Source organism: Talpa occidentalis, unplaced genomic scaffold (genome assembly GCF_014898055.3).
Source record: "Talpa occidentalis isolate TD23 unplaced genomic scaffold, MPIMG_talOcc4v2.1 talOcc4.9, whole genome shotgun sequence".
In the NCBI taxonomy this organism is placed as follows: Eukaryota; Metazoa; Chordata; class Mammalia; order Eulipotyphla; family Talpidae; genus Talpa; species Talpa occidentalis.
The window spans coordinates 6,395,123-6,413,397 of record NW_023605305.1 but is presented as its reverse complement, the minus strand read 5'-3'; the positions used below and the strand labels follow the sequence as shown (position 1 = coordinate 6,413,397).

General features: G+C 43.5%; 1 protein-coding gene across 3 annotated transcripts in view; it reads right to left on the bottom strand.

The window, feature by feature from the left end:
• Window positions 1-18,275, bottom strand: part of VPS13D (vacuolar protein sorting 13 homolog D) — a 199,992-nt gene that overhangs the window by 95,209 nt on the left and 86,508 nt on the right. For all 3 annotated transcript variants that reach the window (XM_037501218.2, XM_054691171.1, XM_037501217.2), the window contains 9 exons: window positions 17,418-17,665; window positions 15,745-15,936; window positions 15,301-15,427; window positions 13,596-13,738; window positions 10,070-10,200; window positions 9,387-9,562; window positions 8,547-8,670; window positions 7,537-7,772; window positions 4,477-4,585 (listed from right to left, as the gene is read on the bottom strand). In XM_037501218.2, the coding sequence (XP_037357115.1) occupies window positions 4,477-4,585; window positions 7,537-7,772; window positions 8,547-8,670; window positions 9,387-9,562; window positions 10,070-10,200; window positions 13,596-13,738; window positions 15,301-15,427; window positions 15,745-15,936; window positions 17,418-17,665 (1,486 nt within the window). The remainder of the gene's footprint in view (window positions 1-4,476; window positions 4,586-7,536; window positions 7,773-8,546; window positions 8,671-9,386; window positions 9,563-10,069; window positions 10,201-13,595; window positions 13,739-15,300; window positions 15,428-15,744; window positions 15,937-17,417; window positions 17,666-18,275) is intronic.

Below are 18,275 nucleotides of genomic sequence, written 5' to 3'. Positions count from 1 at the left end.
GATCCCTGCTGTTCCAGATGGTGAGCCCTGGGTACCTTCACCTTAAAGGGTGACCCAATTACATAAAGTAGATATGACAGTCAATATCTGACTAACTGGCGAGCCTCATAACTGGCAGACAGCCAGAATTTGCCAGCAGTCTCCTCCCCACACGTTGTATATAAAGTATGGTTGTACTTAAATATAAAAGTGATTGTATTCAAAGGTGATACTAAGTCGACTGTGCTAACTTTAGATATATTTTCCCCTTAGGAACACTTTAGAAACAGCACTTGACTTCCAGGGCAGCCAATGAAAATCTACAAAGTCCATTACATATAAGAAGTAGTAGCAAGAGCTGTCACAGTGTGGGAGGTAATACCTACTGACCATTCACTACGTGCCAGTGATTGATCCAGAGGATTCACCTGTAGCAAGTTAGCAACTCAATTAATCTTAAATTAATTGAGTTGCTAACATATACTATTGCACACATATACTATTGTTATCATTATTTACAGATGAGGAAATCAAAGCTCAGCAAGATGAAGACACTTTTCATGAGCAAATATTAGAATCTCCAGAGTCGGGATCCAGAGCTGACGGGTTGAACCACTCAGCCATATGTTTCTAACACAATCCTCATTCCACTTCAAGGACACCTAACCATTCCCAACACCCTCTCCGTGGGAGAACATGCTCTGGCTGGACCTGTCAGGACCATAACCATTCCCACCACAGCTCCTCCCAAGCCACATTTGTGGGTACCACAAGCTCATCCATGTGCTGTGCCTACAATGGAGAGAAGCTGGTACATTATATTCCGCAGAGTGGAAACTAGCTGAGCAGGCTGAATGCTGCAGTAGATACCAGATTTGAAGCCCAGTACCATGTACTGCCTGAGGGGCCTTGAACAAGGTACTAAACCTCTTAGTGCCTGTTTCCTCCTCTGTCAAAGGGGGAAATTAAGCTCTCCCTTAGGGTTCTTGTGACCAGGTACACAGCAATGCCTCTTCACAGGGGGCGCCTCCATCCACGTTTGCCACATTATTGTGACTATGTCTCTACACGTAGCACTTTGTACATTTTCTCAGCTGATCTTTCTCACAAACCTGGGAGATCAGCAGGCAAATGAGACTCAGGGAGGAATGTGACATGGCTGATATCAGCTATATGTAAGCGACAAGACCAGAAATCAAACCCAGAAAGACACGATGTTCTCTCTCTATGCTATGCTACTGCTTCTGGTGCCCGCGCAAGCATGGAAACGGAGCTGTGCCCTCCATCTGCAGTCCACACACGCTCCCTGCTGTCAACACTAAGAGAAGTCACCGGTCCACACACCCGAACCACAGGGACCTGCAGGTGTTCGGGATCAGGAGTCAAAGCACAGGTTCCCAGGTGACATCAAGCTTTCACCTTGGATCTGTCTGCCCATACACACAGACTCATCATAGCTGGAAACTACCAGAGATGTCATTTAAAAATGTAAGATGCAACATTCTCCTTCCAGGTCCCTTGTCCCTTGTCACTTACAATTTAGTCTAGAGCTCTTAGATCAAGGTAGGAAGGTCTAAGTCTGTGGGGCTGAGTGTGTGTGGGCATGAGGCACGGGGCCATGGGAAAGTGGTGCTATGGTAGCTCAGCCCAGAGTGGGTGCTAAAGCCCATGGTGGGTGACAACAACATACACGCCAAGTTGCTGGGCAGGGAGCCTGGTGCGGGGAGTCAAGAGACAGAGTTGAGGGGTCCGTGCCTGCAAGGGGGTGCTTGGGAAGGGAGGTCCCGGCATGTGTACCTCAGAGCCCAAGCAAGGTACCGAGACTGAATCCACGTGGGGGTGGGGACTCAGCTGTGCGGACAAAAGATAGGAGACGTCAGGGGAACTGATCATTCAGTAAACACATCCCCAGTGCTGGACAAGGGAGAAAACTTCAATGAACTTCGTGAGGTTTGACTGGAATTGGAAATATTGGTGTGAACTGCTGGCTGTCACTGTACAGAGAGAGATACAGAAATACACGTGACACATACAGCTGTGTACAAGATATGTACCGAGTATGTGTAATGCACACGTGTGGGTGTGAGAGATGTGTACATTAAATCCTAGCTCTATTCTCTGAGATGCTGGAAACAGCGACACCACAACAGCAGCAAGTGCACCTGGTGGACATGGCTTAGATCTCTAATTTCACCCTTGAAGCAGCAGCAAAACCCAGGAACACTGCAGGGAAGTACAGGTGAGCCCAACTGTGTCAGTAAGGAAGGAAGTGCTCCAGGAATGAGGGTCATGTGTCGAAAGGACACAGAAGGTGAAAGGCGCTCCCACTGACTGAATACGAGAACTGAGCATCGAAATAAACACCGATACTGAAAACAATGTGACAGGATGATGCCAGGGACTGCACCATCCCCTCTTCACACTCTTCCTTCCTTAGGTCTTATGGCAATAGTGACAGCATTTGGAAACAAGGCTGTTGGACAACAATTAGGTTTAAGTGAGGCCATGAGAGTGGGAGGACCCTTATAAGAAAAGACACCTATGAGATTTGCTTCCTCAGCGCCCATCTGGGGACACAGTGAGGAGGTGGAAGTCAACCAAACAGAAGAGGGACCGCACCAGACATGCAAGGAATACATTCGGGTTGTTTAAATCACCCGGTCTGCAGTGCTTTGTGACAGCAGCCCAAGCCAACAGACATACACACACCTGCACGCATACATGGAAAACGTGATGAACACGGGATATTTACACAGCCTCAAAGTACCGCTCCACAAAGTATTTACTAGATCCAAAGAAAGAAGAGAAACTTCACAGTGAAGGTTGGCAAACACCACCTCCATCAAGTGCTAAAAGTTACCGTTACCAGAAACAAGTCAATCACAGCATCACTTCCTTAGAATTTCTGCCAATTCTTCTGTAAACTTGAGATTGTTTGAAAATAAAAATAAAAACCCCAAACCAAACAAACAAAAACACAGGATGTCAAGCTTCCCATTCTTGGTTTCCAACTAAAGAGCCTGGGTTCACTTCTCGATGGCGATTCATACAACTCTGCCTGGCCTGATAAGGCTATATAATTCATTTGTCATGTGTGCTCCCATTTACTAGTTCCATCCTTTGCAAGTGAAATAAATGTAAAAACGTTGTATAAACAATAAAAATTATACGTAAAGATACCTCTTTAGTTTAAAAGAATCTCAAAGCTTGTTCCTAAAAGGCATCTCACACATAAGTACAGCCTTACATTAAAGACTGTGATAACTCTTCAAGCAAATTTGAATCATGTGTCTTTGAACTGGTGTGAAATAAAAATACACATACAAGGACTGACAGACTGAACGATGCATGAACCCTGAAAATGTTAGGCTGAGTGAAAGAAGCTAGTCAGAAAAGACCATTCATAGGAAAGTCCAGAATCAGGAAGTCCGTACAATGGAGGGCAGATTAGTGATTGCTGGGGCAGGGGAGGAAGAAGTAGGGGTGAAAGCACAGGAGAGTCTCTTCCTGAAGTGCTGGTAGAGTGCCGCAGGCCACGCATATCTGTGGATACACTGACAAAACCACTAAGCTGTGTACTTTGAAGGGGTGATTTGTATGGTACATGAATTACATCTCAATAAAGCCTTAAAAAAAAAACTGAATTAAAAACAGACACATTCAAGTCACATCTGATTGCAGAATTTGCAATGATTTGAATATCCCCCCCCATTTAAAGAACCCCATTAAAGAATCCCCATTTAAAGAACCCCAAGGTCAAGTGAATCATAAGCACTCCTGTGTAAGCGCCACGCCCGGTGCCACTCCAGGTGATGAGAAGCATCCTCTGTCTCCATCAGGACACTTGGTGGGAAGCAGACACCCTCGGTCAGGGCTATTTCTGGACCATGTGATTTACACTGCAAGATCTTCAGGAGCACGTCCCTCACAGAAATGTGCTTCCAGTAATTAAAGTTGGCGATCTGTCTCCTTTAACATGAATTTCCACACCTCTGTTCAAAAACATCCTAAGTTTGAACTATCTACTACCGGTCCTTCTAGCATCTGTAGTACTTTTGCACAAATTTTACTCTCTTTCTCGAGATGATGAGCGTAAACATTCCCAAAAGTGACTGGACGAGAAAGTCAATATGGCCCTTTTTTCTTTTTGCCAACTCTGCAGTTGGCATAAAAGTTGGGGAGAGGAATTGCAGTTTGGTTATTTTTCCATTGAGCCAAGGGAAAAGTAGGTTGGAGGGGGGTGACACAACAGAAAAATTAAGGAATGAAGAACAGCTGAAGTTTAGAAAAAATAATCACTTCAAGAACTAAGTTCTCCAGAGAGGGCATCAGAGGGGAGGGGCTTGGGATTCCGAGAGCCCATCTCCTGGGACCGCAGGAGGACACAGGCCGAGAGCAAGTCACTCGGCCCAAGCCTCCATTTCAAAACCGATTTGATTAAAGATTCAGACTCAAGTGCTGAATTTATTATAAACCCCAATTTCTAAGTTCTCTTACCTTCTTCTTTAAAATGACTCTCTGTGTCTTTGGGGAGACATCCAGGACAAGCTCTGCACAGGTGGTGGCCTTGGAGGATGCCACAGGCCTTCCTGTCCCCTCCTGTAAGCTAGAATAGAGTAACAAGATGAGCTCACGCAGACATCATTCCCACATGTATATCCATGTACTCAGACGCAAACGCCTCAATCCTCTATTATAAAGAAGAGATTTTTTTTTCCAATCATAGAATAAGTCTGACTCAAACTGCAGAAAGACCCAGATGGTGCTGTTTTCCTGTCCAGTTCAAAGAAGTCTTTGCCAGAAGACCTGCTCTGACACCTCCCCTTCTCTGGTAGTTTAGTGGCTGAAAATTCAGACATGGAAGAATGACTACATCTCTTTAGAGGGAAAACAAAAACAAAAACCAAACCTATCTCAGATATTCCCCGGGTCCAAGAATTGACTCTACTCTGCCAGGCAAAGATCAGCATCATTGTGCCCCTAAGTTTAGGAAAGAAACCAGAAGTCCCTGTAGGATGAAAAGAAAACAAAGGTTTCATAATCGCCTTCTTTCAGTCATGTTTCTCTGTGGCTGAAGAGCCCCAAGCTGGACGGAATGCTGCAGCAAGCTGCTTCTGGGGTGCTTGGATGAGGTTTCATTTATCTTCCTGTCCCCACGAATTTCTCTCATCAAAAGGACTGCTAAATTCAAAGCTAAAAACTGTTTTATGATACCAAAAGCGCAAGTGAGACACCCACCCCAAATAGTAAATTAGGTTTCAACAAAAATTCAAAGGACACCATGAGGAAAGTAAAAGTGAATCCATGGATATCTGCAAATCATGTATTGATAAGAGATTTATATTCATATCAATCAACAATAAAATTCTTAAATTCAACCAAAAAAAGCCAAAAAATCAAATTTAAAAATGGGCAAGGGTTTGAATAGACATTTTTCCAAACAAAACACACAGTTATCCAAAAAGCATATGGAAAAATTCTCAGCATCATCAGCTACTAAGGGAGTGCAAATCAAAACCCCAATGAGATACCTCTCATATCCACCAGGACGGCCGCTCTTAGAAGAAAATGAAAATAACAAGTGTTACTGAGGACGTGGAAAAGCTGGAACCCTTGTATGCTGCTGGTAGTAATAGAAAATGGTTCAGTTGCTCAGAAAACAGTTGGGTAATTCCTCAAAAAATTAAACACAGAATTACCATAGAACCCAGTCATTCCTAGGCACAGATACAAAAGAGTTTAAAATGAACACTTCAAACACACACATAGGGGCCCAGTAGCATGTTCACAAGAGTCACGTGGCAGAGACAACACAGATGTTGACTGGCAGACAAACGGGTAAGCCGAGTGTGGGCTACCCACACGAGGGAATACCGCTGGGCCGTGAAGAAAGGAAACGCTAACACCTGAGCAAGGTGGGTGGGGCTTGTAAACATGACACCATGCCCAGAAGGCCACATATGATGTGATCCCACTTATTGGAAATGCCCCGAAAGGTAAGTCCATAGGGCCGCAGTCTGGTGGCTGCCAGGATCTGAGAGAAGAGGGCAACAGGGTGTAACTACTTAGTGGGTTTGGGGTTTATTTCTGAGGTGATAAAAGCATTGGAGATGAGATGCAGCTGCATGACATCGGGAATGTACTAAACACCACTGAACTGTGTTCACTTCAGAATGGTTTATTTCACGTTGGGTGAATTTCACCTCAAATTTACATTAAAAATCAACAAAGTCAAAACAAAATTTGTCCACTTTCCTATCACTAGATTGCCCCCAAAATGCAAAGAAATAGTATCTAATCTCTCTCTTTCTCTCTCTCATCTGTCCTATATCTGTCCAACCCATTAAACCATAATCCTCTACTAGGAGTCTTGAGTTAAAGACCTTACTGACTACTGGAATTGAACTTAAGAACATAAGCAGAAAAACATGATTAGCAACTAGATTAAGAACTGGTTTTTTCAGGCACTAAAACCTTAAGCATGTCACACTGTTGAGAGCCTTAATCTTTAAAAAGAAACAACACAACTGGCTGAATTATAACCAGACGGAATTCTAGCACCATCATTACAAAGAGAACTGCAGCAGACAAGAGAATGGCTCATCCAAGAAAGGAGGCCCCCTCGAGTCCCTGCTGTGAAACCTGGACCCTCGCTGGAGGAGAGAGAACACACAGGTCAGAGATTATTTTGTGGGCCTCAGACACAAACAAAAGAAACCAGAAGTAAAATTATTCAGAACATTTTGAAAAAGGAATGACTTTAAGTATCCTATTTATCAGGTGATTGATATTTCTAATACTAAAGATTTAGTTATTTTGCCTGTTTTCATGATAAACTCTAAAAGTGGCCCTGCAGCCAGCACAGGAAAAATCAGCTGTTATTTACATGCCGGTGGATGACGCTTTGAAAGCCCAGTGCTTTGAATTTGAATCTCTGTGCAAACCGATGGGCCCATCCAATAGCACAGTAGAATAGCAGCGCACGTGAGTTTTCTAAACACAATTAGTCAGGTGAGAGTGAAAATATAATTGTAAATCAATTGGAATTATGTCAAATTAATTCATTTTGCTGGGCTTGGGGTGAATATTTAGATCCTTATAAGTCTGCTTGACCAGTATTCTCTATGGAAGAGGGAAGTCCAATGGTGATTTGAAAATTATGATGAACAGCAGTCTGTTGCAAAAGAGGTAAAACAAACAAAAATTGTAAGAAGTTTAAAAAAATACATGAAAAAAGAACACCTTAGAAAAAGAGGAATTTAAGGTATAAGAAAAAGACCTTCTTGGAGTAGTTGTTCAACACTTTGAGTGAATTATTGAGGGAGATCTTTGAAAAGAGAAGAATCTTGTCTCTTTGGATAAACTTTAATCTAGCCATACAACTCAGGGGTTTAGACTAAAGACCTCTCAAAACAGAACCTGAGACTAGGATTTGGTACTGAATAGAAGGAACTTTCCTTATCGCTCAGCCTCCTGTGAGCTGCTTAAAATTTAAAACCAGCTAATAATAATTAGAACCTTCTGCTTTACAAGAGCAGTAATTTAACCCAGCATTACCCTGAGAATGTGTATGTAGCAGCAATGTAAATGAAATTTTCATAGTAAAGCTGTCGGTTGTCCTGGAAATCATTCATGTTGCAGCTGATCTCCGAGGAACCTGCCCCTTTCACAGTCAGCATGATGAAAGGTGGCAGGGTGGGCTCGTCCCAGGCGTAATCCAATGATGTCATGGGCTTCACTTCAGTTCGGAGCCTGGGCTCAGCCACGCCGTGCTGGGTGAAGACAACCGGGACCTACGGGAAAGGCAGAGGGGACAAACAGGTGGTGGAATTCTAGAAAGTAATTCAGTGCCACCCAGATTTAGCTTCCAGATCCTTCCCAAGAGCTCAGACCCAGGACATAACAAGTGAGGTTCATCATCTCACCCCTTCAAATGCCCTTCAAGTCATCTTTCAAGTTGCAGAAAGCTCTGGGTTACGGCCTATCGGGGAAATGGCTTTCAAAAGCCACACTGATTATCCAGGGCAGCCACCCTGTCTTTTCAGTGGCATCTTTTCTTGCCTCCACCCCCAACACCAGCCTCCCCACAGTGCACTTTGAAGACAGAGAGGAATAAGAACTGTGTCAGCTGCAGAGAGTCACATATCGTATGTTGTCATTCAAATGTGTAATTTAAAATAGAAAGTAATGATTTCCTTTGGGGCTTGACGTGGGAGGCTTATGACACCGTTCACTGTAACCAAGCTAACACCAGGACTGCCCACTGCCCCTGTCACTGGTCAATATGATTCCCCTCTCTATGGAATGTCTGCAGATGGCACCATGTCAACCGAACACTCTGGTTCAAGTATCTTCTTGGGGCTGCAGTCACTCCGCCTGGACGGGGGTGCCCAGCAACCAAAACAACCAGCAGAACCACCTCCTAATGGCAAGAATTTCTAAGACGGTCCAGTGATAGAGCTCCCTGTATAGCTTCTTTTAAACCCAAGTTTAAAACATATTTCCCCATTGTCTTTAGCCTGTAGGCTTATAAAGCTGACACTCTGGCTCTCAGCTCCCCTTGATACCTTAGAAAAGTTGTCAATTCGGAAAGGAGGGGGTAGCTGATCTGTGTCACTAAATGAGATCCTGTAGGTAGCTCCTCGGAGAGTAATTTCCACACGTAGGAAGAAGCATTTTCCCAGGGTGTCTCTGCAAGAGAAGGAACAAAAGAGGCCATGGTGGGAAGGTGGGGAGAGGCTGCAGTTCGCTGCGTTCTCACCTTCCCCACGCTGCTTGGGCCACCGTCAGCACCACAGGGTGTTCTCTGAGATCACTGAAAAGCAGAAACTGGCAGCATCATCACACAGTTCCAAAGGATTAACTCAAGCAACTTTGGAAGAGCAAGCGGTAACTGCACACCAACACAGAAACATTGTACTTGGTGGATCTGCTGGGGGCAAGAGTGTCAGTGCAGCAAATGAGTAAGGATGGGTTGAACTACATGAAACTGCTGACATTAGAATACTTTTGACCTAGGAAAAGCAATTCCATATGATTCAAACTACTCTATGCCTGGAATTGAAAACTAGGGTTCTCACTGTAGGATAAGGGAAGGAGTGGAAGAATACTATGGATCGTGAATTCAAGTAAGCTGAATTACACCAAAATTTAAAATTTCTATACATCACAGAACACAATCAACATAGTGAAAAGACAACCTATGAAATGGGCGAGAAATTCTAAGACCTTTGACTGAGTGAGAAATAAATGTGCCCACATCATGGAGCATAGTATGACTATTATATAAATGATAAATATTTAAATTTATAAATATTTAAAATTTATATGGTATCTGTAGCTTAGTAATTACACTACTGCGGCTCCAACAAGGCTACTGTCTGTCTAAATGCAGTCTCTGAACTTACCTCATGTTGATATGGAAGGAATTATTCTTGTTAACTTCAAAGCCTCCAGACCAAATACAGTTGGGAATGTCCATCAATCTGACACATAATAGCTGATCGTAGTCATTCCGAGGCCAATGAAACACCACACTGGAGCCAGGCAGGGTGGAAATGTAACCCTCAGGATTGGCTGTTCCCTAAAATACACAGGATCCCTGGCTTTGGTCAACAAGACAATCAAGGTTTTTACCGAGATCCTACTCTGAGCCTTGTCCTCTACTGGGGCACTAGAGGCATGGAAGGGCCACTCATATCACCAAACTTAAATGTGAAGGGGAAAACAGGCCATGGCATTCAAACTCACAATGTACTATTAAACCAGCACTAGTCATTCTTTAAAACAGACTACTTACTGGGACTCCCTGGTGGCACAGGGGTTAAAGGCAGCGCTATCAAGGTATTGCCAGCTGCTGCAGCACAAGTTCAATCCCCGGCCGGCCACATGGGAGCAACCCACATGGCACAGCAGACCTCGCCTACCTCACCCACTGCTCCCCTCAGCAGTGTATTTTCTGTTGCTCTGCCTGTTCTGCTCCCCACTCTCTCTGGTGAATCCTCTCACCCCCCGCACCTCTGGCTAATATCCCAGTTCTTGTATGCATAAATAAATAAATCTTTAAAAAAAAAAAAAAAAGACTGCTTACCTGTCCCCTGGCAAATTCCCTCTGTGCAAATGCAAGCTTGTGAGATGATTTATTATCTAACAGGTAACGGGGGGCAAAGATGACCATACAGGTGTCAATATATCGACCTCGGCCTTTCTTGACATCAATACCTACAGATAACAAGAACCACCTTCCATGAATTGATCAGAAGAAAGTAAGTTCGTGACGAGAAACTGACCTCACAATGCCATATTTTGTCTGAGAAAACAACAGTATTACCCAGAGAGGCAGTCAAGCCTTCATTCCAAACATGGAATGAAAATAACGCCTGCCTCAAAGCATCATTCTTTATTCCCATTTGGTCCTTACTGTCCCAGCAAATGAGCTGGTCTTCTATGTCCACCCCGGTGATCCTCAAGGTCTTTGTTAAGAAAAATCAACCAAGTTTGACCTCCATGACAATATCAATATTCCCATAACTCCTAATTTCTGAATAAAGTGTCTTTTTTTCCTTCATTATAAAAATTATGACTGCAACTAAAATACACAGGCGTTCAGTCACACATACCTTGGTTTCCATTTATGAAGCTGCCTACTAAGACAGTTTATGTGATACATTTCTGCTTACATCTGGGACACAATTCCCTTCTAGAGAACTTGCTCCTTTAATCAGGGCACAGTAGAAATTCCAGATCACAGAACTGGATTCTGTACCGCCCTGAATGCAACAGACTCTCTCCTAGTATTTTCTTTTAGCCCACCGGCTAAGAAGCCAACTCAAACCTAACACTAAATACTGGACAATTTATTTATTCACGAAGGTTTTCAGGACCTGCAGTGTACTGGTGGGAGGGAGCAAACAAAACACCTAACAAGAAAGTCATAATCAGAAATCTCAAAACACCAAGTCTGAAAAAAAGAAAAATGAAACAGCACTGAATTATCTTAAAAACTCTGATCATTCTTAAAAATTTAAAATTCAGTGGGATGAATTATTCATTGCTTCATACAATAAATACAGTAACTAAATTCAAAGTACTGGACTGAGCTCTGGTTAGACAACAAAAAATAGTCATAATAAAAATATTTACTGAACTCTTAATATACACTATGTCCTCTGCCTAAAGCTCTATACTTGATTCTCAGAATAATCGGATAAGTTTTCATTACAGATGGGGACTCTGTAGAGTCACACAGCCAGTAAGTAGTTTGGGATTCACACCCAGGCAGCCTGCCTTGAGATCTTCCTCCCAGGGCAGTGGGACGGAAACAAGGAGCCCACTCAGTAGCAACAAGTTATCAAGAGAGGCATAAAAAGGAGAGACACCTCAGCATATTACACCAGGTGTCCTGGATGTTCCCACAGAACCCCAACTATAAACACACCAATCTGTTAACTCCATAATTCACTTGTATTGGCTTGAAAATATCTGGTGTTCCTTTAATGTAAGACTGAAAGACTGAGCAGGTCATAAACACTGCAATCTCTGAAACTCCTCACTCAGAAATGGTAATACTGCAAGGTGGATATACCCATCACTTTTCTTTCTGTGACACACAGAAAAGCATTTGTTGTCAGAAATCACCAGTATCACAGCTAGTTGGTCTAAACTTTATATACAAAGCCAGTCCACAAAAGACGTATTTGATTTACTATACAAAAAGAATCTACTGTACCAAGACTCATTTTCTGGAAAAAAAGCACGCTTTCTTGTTTCCCTTTTCACTTTGGATTGCTTTAGGAAACCTCCACTATATCAACAGCAGATTAGATCAAAACGTGTTTAAACCGTTCCCTTTAGAGATACATGTAAACTCAGCTGGAAAGGCCCTGTTTCTGGCTTTTGAGTTTGAGACTGTGCTTTAAACTTTTCTGATAGGGGGCTAGTTATCTATCCAATCTTCAAAAATATTCAAAGATGAGACTCCACAAATTCCCTTAATGACAAAGCCAAGAATTTCTGATCCTCAGCATCCTGTCTCAGCCCACCTCCTCAATACCTTTCTGTGGTATAACACCAAAATTCAAATCACAGTCTGGTCCCTAAAAACATGTGTAGGATATCTTAATGAATGCCTCTAGCAAATAGCTTTATGTGTCACTCACTACATAGTTCTGACTGGATAGCTCAACTGCCTCCCTGTGAGAATTCCATGGTTCCTTAATGCCAGATGCTTTAAAAGGCACAGCTCCATTTCCCCCTTAATTTGTCCCAACTACAATGTCCAGAGGACCTATGGATAGTTTTCCTTGGAAACCTCCATCAAGGGCAAGATATCCAGGCAGAAAGCCAAACTCGGCATGAAGCAGCCTTTGCTTCTTCAAGGGGTGGAGCAAACGAAGGTGAAAGAGAAAAAGAAAATTGATCCTTAGCTGGAGAATCAAAATAAAAATCTCAATGTCAACATTAAAGGAGACAGCTTCCGTGTCCAGGAAGAATGAGTGTGAGTTCCTGTTTTCAAAACCATGAAAAGGAAACAGAACGAATAAAGCCTCTAACACTGCAACGTCCCCCTGACGCGCCACAGAATTCAGGGGCAGTAGTTAAATGGATAATAAACGGCCACCTCAGTTTTTCCTTCCAGAACCTGACTCTTAATATCTGAACTAGTCCAATAAATTAGTCAGCAGTCACATATGTCTATTTAAATTCATTAAAATACGATAGAAAAGTCAATTCCTCGGTTACATCCACCACACTTCTTACCACTGTACTCTCAAGTGTTCGCAGCTATTGGCTGGTGTTACCATTTGGAGAGCGCAAAATAGAACCTTTCTATCAGTACAGAAAGTTCAAAGGACAGCACAGTTCCAGACTGTGTTCCAACACACTCACAGTGCTGGAGAGCGGTGGAAACGATAAACTGAAGGAAGGGTGTGCCACTAACACTTCAAACCCTGAGGCATATTTGATCACATTTATCTTTACCCTTCAGAAAATATTCAGTGCTTCAAGAAGCTGTAAGGTATACAGACACAGTATCTTCCTCTTCCCTGGTGCCCCCCTCTTCATAAGCTAAGCTAATGTGGGGGCTTCTAATTAATAGAGTCACCAATTAGTTGGATCATATTCTCTGCCTCAGTTCAATGTGTACACCCCAGTCCTCATCCTGCTTCTGACCCAGATTTCCCCTTTGCATCTGGGCAAGTCACTTAACCTCTCTGCTTCAGTTTCGAGAACAAAGCCTCTTACCCTCAAGGGCTTGCAGGTTTTAATGAAAGCGTGGGAAATGCCTGGAGGATGAAAAGCATTCTAAGTGTTCCTATTATTCCCATGAAAAACAAGGACTCATGCCAAACTGATACTTTCCTGACACAGGTGAGTTTGGACTTTAAACAGAGCCCCAGGCCTGAAAAGGGTAGTGCTCAGGTGGCTCGGCAGGCCCCAGAAGATGAGATCTGTGGCGATATGGGTCCAGCACTCAGAGAGGAGACATCTGACCCACAGCCAAACAAGAAAATCAGCACTTGGAGCCAGGCCAAAACATCTGGCCAGCCACTTCCCCCAAGACTGAGCTCACTGGCCCATGGTTCTGGTTCTCCCGCTGCCCAAACATAACCCACCAATGTTATAGATCAGCCCGGGGCGGTTTCCTTGCTGGATGACTTTCAGAGCTCGGACGCCGCTCCCGCCATCCAGCGAGAAGCCCTGACACCAGCCCGGCATGCCTTCCGGATGAATCCCCTTTCCGATTCTCATTGTGCAGCTGTGGGGCAGAAAAGCAGAGATGTGGGTATTGATCCATCAGCAAGCTGTCTTCACCTGTTCTGCTCAGGGAACACTCTGCAGCTGTGCCCTGAATCACCCCACCCCCAACATGGGCTCTTTCTCATTCCACATGATTCCCAAACAGGGATTAGTCAGTGGGCAAAAATCTTAGAGGCAGCCACATGCACAAGGTGTGAAATGTAAGGACATCTAAATGACACACTTCAGGGGAAAATAGGATGATTCTCTGAGCAAAAGATGTGAGGAAAATGTGACAACTGCTATTATTCCTCTCAAAAACAAGGTTTCAAGGCAAACTGATACTGTTCTGACTCAGGGGTTTCAAGAGTTTATGAACAAAGTACGTGTGGAGGATGCAGCTATGGCATTTCCTCTGAGGTCCGACGCTGTCACACAGTAGGGCACTGTCTGGGGGGCCCGTGTCTGGTCATGGGCCCTGGAAAGACAATCGATGGACGTAGGCCCCAGCTCTCCTACGAGCAGGCAACGTGAGCAGAAACCGGAACTCCGTCTAGCGACCCCGCCTCACCTTAAAATAAAACGATATTGTCTGCCCTGCCTAACCCATTGGAATGTTGGAGAATCAAATGAGATGGTCTATGTGGGAACCATTGAGCACCTGAACAAAACAACATTCTAGATCTAAACGTCAAGTCCCAGATCTAAAATTGACAAAAGCCTTTTAGGAAAAGAATGAGATGGGGCTGGCCGGTCTTCGAGAAGCTAGCTGTGTCTCCCCCCGCTGCCGGCCGCGTCAGCCCCAGGCCCAGCCCATCTCCACCCCAGTGCTTCTGGGAAACACCTCTCCGCTGGCATGCACTGTCCCCGAGCCTTGCAGTGAGCTTGCAGCGTACTTCTAGAAATATAGGGGTGTGCTATTTTAACAGTATCACATACCCCCACTGTCTTTGGATTAGGGCTATAAATTGAAGCAGAATTTAAAAAAGCAAAATGCCAAAACTAAGAACAAAAGTGATTCAGTGCCCCCACCATCCATGTAAAGGACATGTCATTTAATCTCCACAATTGTTGCTTTTCCCGTCTCGTAAACATGTGATGAGTGTGTTGGAGATTTTGAAATGGCACGTTTTATGTCAGAGATAAAGAGAGATGGGTTTCAAAACCTTCCAGAGAAGGACCTAGGTTGGATTAGTGGGTGGGGGCTTTCCCAAAGCTTCACCAGCTCCCCTGTGATGCCAGCTGCTGTGCTGTGCTGAGCCTCCCTGGGGAGGGGAGAATGCAGCGGGAAGACGGGGACCTGTGGGCTTCCCTTCACTGGCAGAGTCATGAATAGAACCACTTCAATACATGTAAAATAAAACTAGCTTTCATTATAAAGCGACCAAATGGTTTATTTTCAATATCAAATCACATAGAAATTAGATCCGAAAAAATCCCATTAGGTCATGGTCCCGTTCCCCTGCCAGCGCAGGGCTGTTATCGACAGTGTGTTCTGCGGACACGGATATGCTCCAGCCTTCGCTAATTCTCCCCGTCCTGAACAGCTTATTTCCCCTTCCCATAAATAACTCTACTCACAGGTTTGGCTGCTCTTTGTCAGCGTAGCAGAACAAGAGAGGGCTCAAGCTCCGGGCCAGCTCGTGCTCCTCAAACTGGCCTGCGGCGTCTGTCTTAGCATTGTCCTGTCTGAAGATCAGCGGCAGCCCTTGAGGAAGGAGGGGAAAGTTTACATCGATCCCACCATGGCTACCCAAGACAGATGCAAATAGTAAAAGCATTAAAAAAAAAAAAAAAAATCAAGAGGGAAAATAGTAAAAATTGAATTTATTTAGTGGATTTAGTTCATTCTCTAAGAGGACAGTTTTGACCATGATTAAGCACTTACTAGGGAAGCAGGAACGTTCCAGCAGCTTAGAATATTGAAGTAATCTATTTGCGTTGGCTCCATCTAGTTAGTTGAGCAAATAAAGCGAATTCCCATGACCAATGCCAAAGACCCACTCGAGCCGTCTCCGTACACACCTGTTTTGTTAATCAGCCAATATGGAGCAGAAATGAAGATCTTTAAGGAGCCTTCTGCCCGGCACACAATCCGGATGGTGAGGTTCAGCTGGCGCCGGTTGATGTCATAGAGTCGCATTCGTACCATATAGTTTTGGGTTCCAGGTGGAATGAGCAATTCTTTACAGAGTGGAAAATTCTCCAGAGATACCCCTAAAGAAAATACAAGTCACTACTTTTCTGGGTTCTCACGTCAGTTTGTCAAAGTAGCCCACAGCCAAACTAAACTGGATTCCTTTTGGAAAAAATCAGTAACTATATACCAAACTAGCAAAAATCCCATTAGAATGACCACTTCCCTCTAGCTGGGGGTGAGAGAAACATGAAGCAAACCACACCGGGCATCTGAGCTGTGCAATTGTTAGGAGCATGAGAACGCCCACAAGTTGCCAACAGCAGCCATGATTATTCACAACTTACTATCCGGCAGGCCCCGGACTGGGGACTGGAACAGCAGGTTCTGGCAGCCAGACTGCCTGGCTCCGAATTCCCTGTCTGACCTTACCAGCTGCACCATGTGGGGAGAGCTAACTCACCTCACTGTGTCTCGTCTGCCAGAGGGGGTCGGTGAGCGTATCTCTAGCGCGGCACTGGCACTGAAAGTACTGATGCACATATGCATGCCCGTGAAGACAGGGAGGGCCGGGCGTGCACCCTGGTGGTGGGGTGGCAGGACATTCCCACTCTGTACAGGGGCTTACTGCCATTTCTTGAAAAAAAGCCTTAAATGTCAGAAGCAAAGACCTCTCTTCTTTGGAATGGACAATCAGAATTGGAGGCTATCTTTCTTTTTTAAATCAAACTCATGGATTCATAGGCTCATTGACATGTCAGCTTCTCCTGACAGGAGATACTGCACAAACCATTGAATTTCAGGCTCCTCCTCTGTAAAATGGGGATAGCAGCTGTCTCTCTGCCTACAACATATGCTGCTACGAAGATCAAACAAAAGGATTAAGAGGAATCACTTATAAAGCTGTAAAAAGATAAATAACTAAGTCATTATCATCTCAACATGTGTCCAAGACAGACTTAAAGAAACAGACTCCTTGCCCAAACTCCGGAAGTACCTCCTTGCTCTAAGTGCTACAAATATGGTAATGATTCTCTACCTTTCCTTTATTCATCTCTTCAACTGAAAAGTACTTGATGTTTTGAACATCCCAAACCCTAATTTCCTCATCAGTAAAATGTGACAGTAACTAGTGCTGTGAAGGTGACATGTGGCCTCCTGTGAGATGCACTGGACATAATGTTCGGGGGTGTGCAGTGCATGCTGAGCAAGTACTTTTCCCTCCCAAAAAGAGAAGGCAGGATAGGATTTTGCTCATTTAAGAGCTCTGAAGAAGCACAGTTTGAAAAAGTGACTATCCCAAAGTCACAGCAAGTGAGCAAAGCAAGAAAAAAAAGGCCATGATAAGGCTTCCTTTGTACATATTTTGGGTTTGTTCAACTATCTTTTTACATAATTTTCTACTGTAGAAGTTTAGTTTTTTTTTTAAACTACAAAAGGCTTTGAACTGCTTACTGAGATAGTATATGTGTCACAACGTCTTCTAAATGTTTACCAAATAATCACACTCACTGACAATTTCACATAATTATCACAAATGACCATTTGGCCAAGCCCTTACCCAGTTCAATGTTCTGAGAGGTATCAGCTGTGTGGAGAGCCACCTCTTTGCCAGGTTTCAGTGTCCCATTGATTGGCATTCCTTTAACATAAAAATCAAGTTCACAAGGCAGCAAGTTGCAGATTACCACCGTTGGCAAGAGATATATGGTATGCCCGGGCTGTCTGAAAATCTGTTTTGCACTGTCAGAAAATATGTTTGAGGGCATGTAATCTGGATAATTCTCTTTCTTTATGGCCACACAAAACCTATGAAGACAAAATGATGCAAAAACCATCAGCCTGAATGAAGATTTTGATTTTTTCCCTCCTTAGCTGAGTATGAGGAAGTATAACATTAAAATGGTTCAGAATTCAGTAAGGTATTTGCAATTTTTAATTCAAACACATTATTAAGATCTAATTAAATCAATAGGAGAAATGTGTAGAAACTCATTATATATGCAATCACGGAATATACTGCTCATGGTTTCCATTTTTTATTGATTTTGCTTTATGGCCCAGTAGATGGGTCTCTCTTAACCATCCTGGAATGTGAGGTCTACAGTTGTTGGTTAAAGTGTTGGATAAATGTCAATTATATAAGATAAACTGATTCAAAAAGCACTTCAGACCCTCTTATATGATTATTGTTTTTGTTTACATTATAAATTACTGAAAGGGTAAAGTCGCCAACTCTGGTTGTATCTTTATCTATTCCCCCTTTATTCTGTTGTTAACCCAGCAAATGTGGGTAAAGGATATAGTGGAATTTGCTACACTAGTCTTGCACCTCCTCTGTACACGGAATCAATGCCTGTCTTCACTGTCCAGGAAACTAAGGAAAATATTCTCTAATCTAAAAAAGTTGAAAATCTAA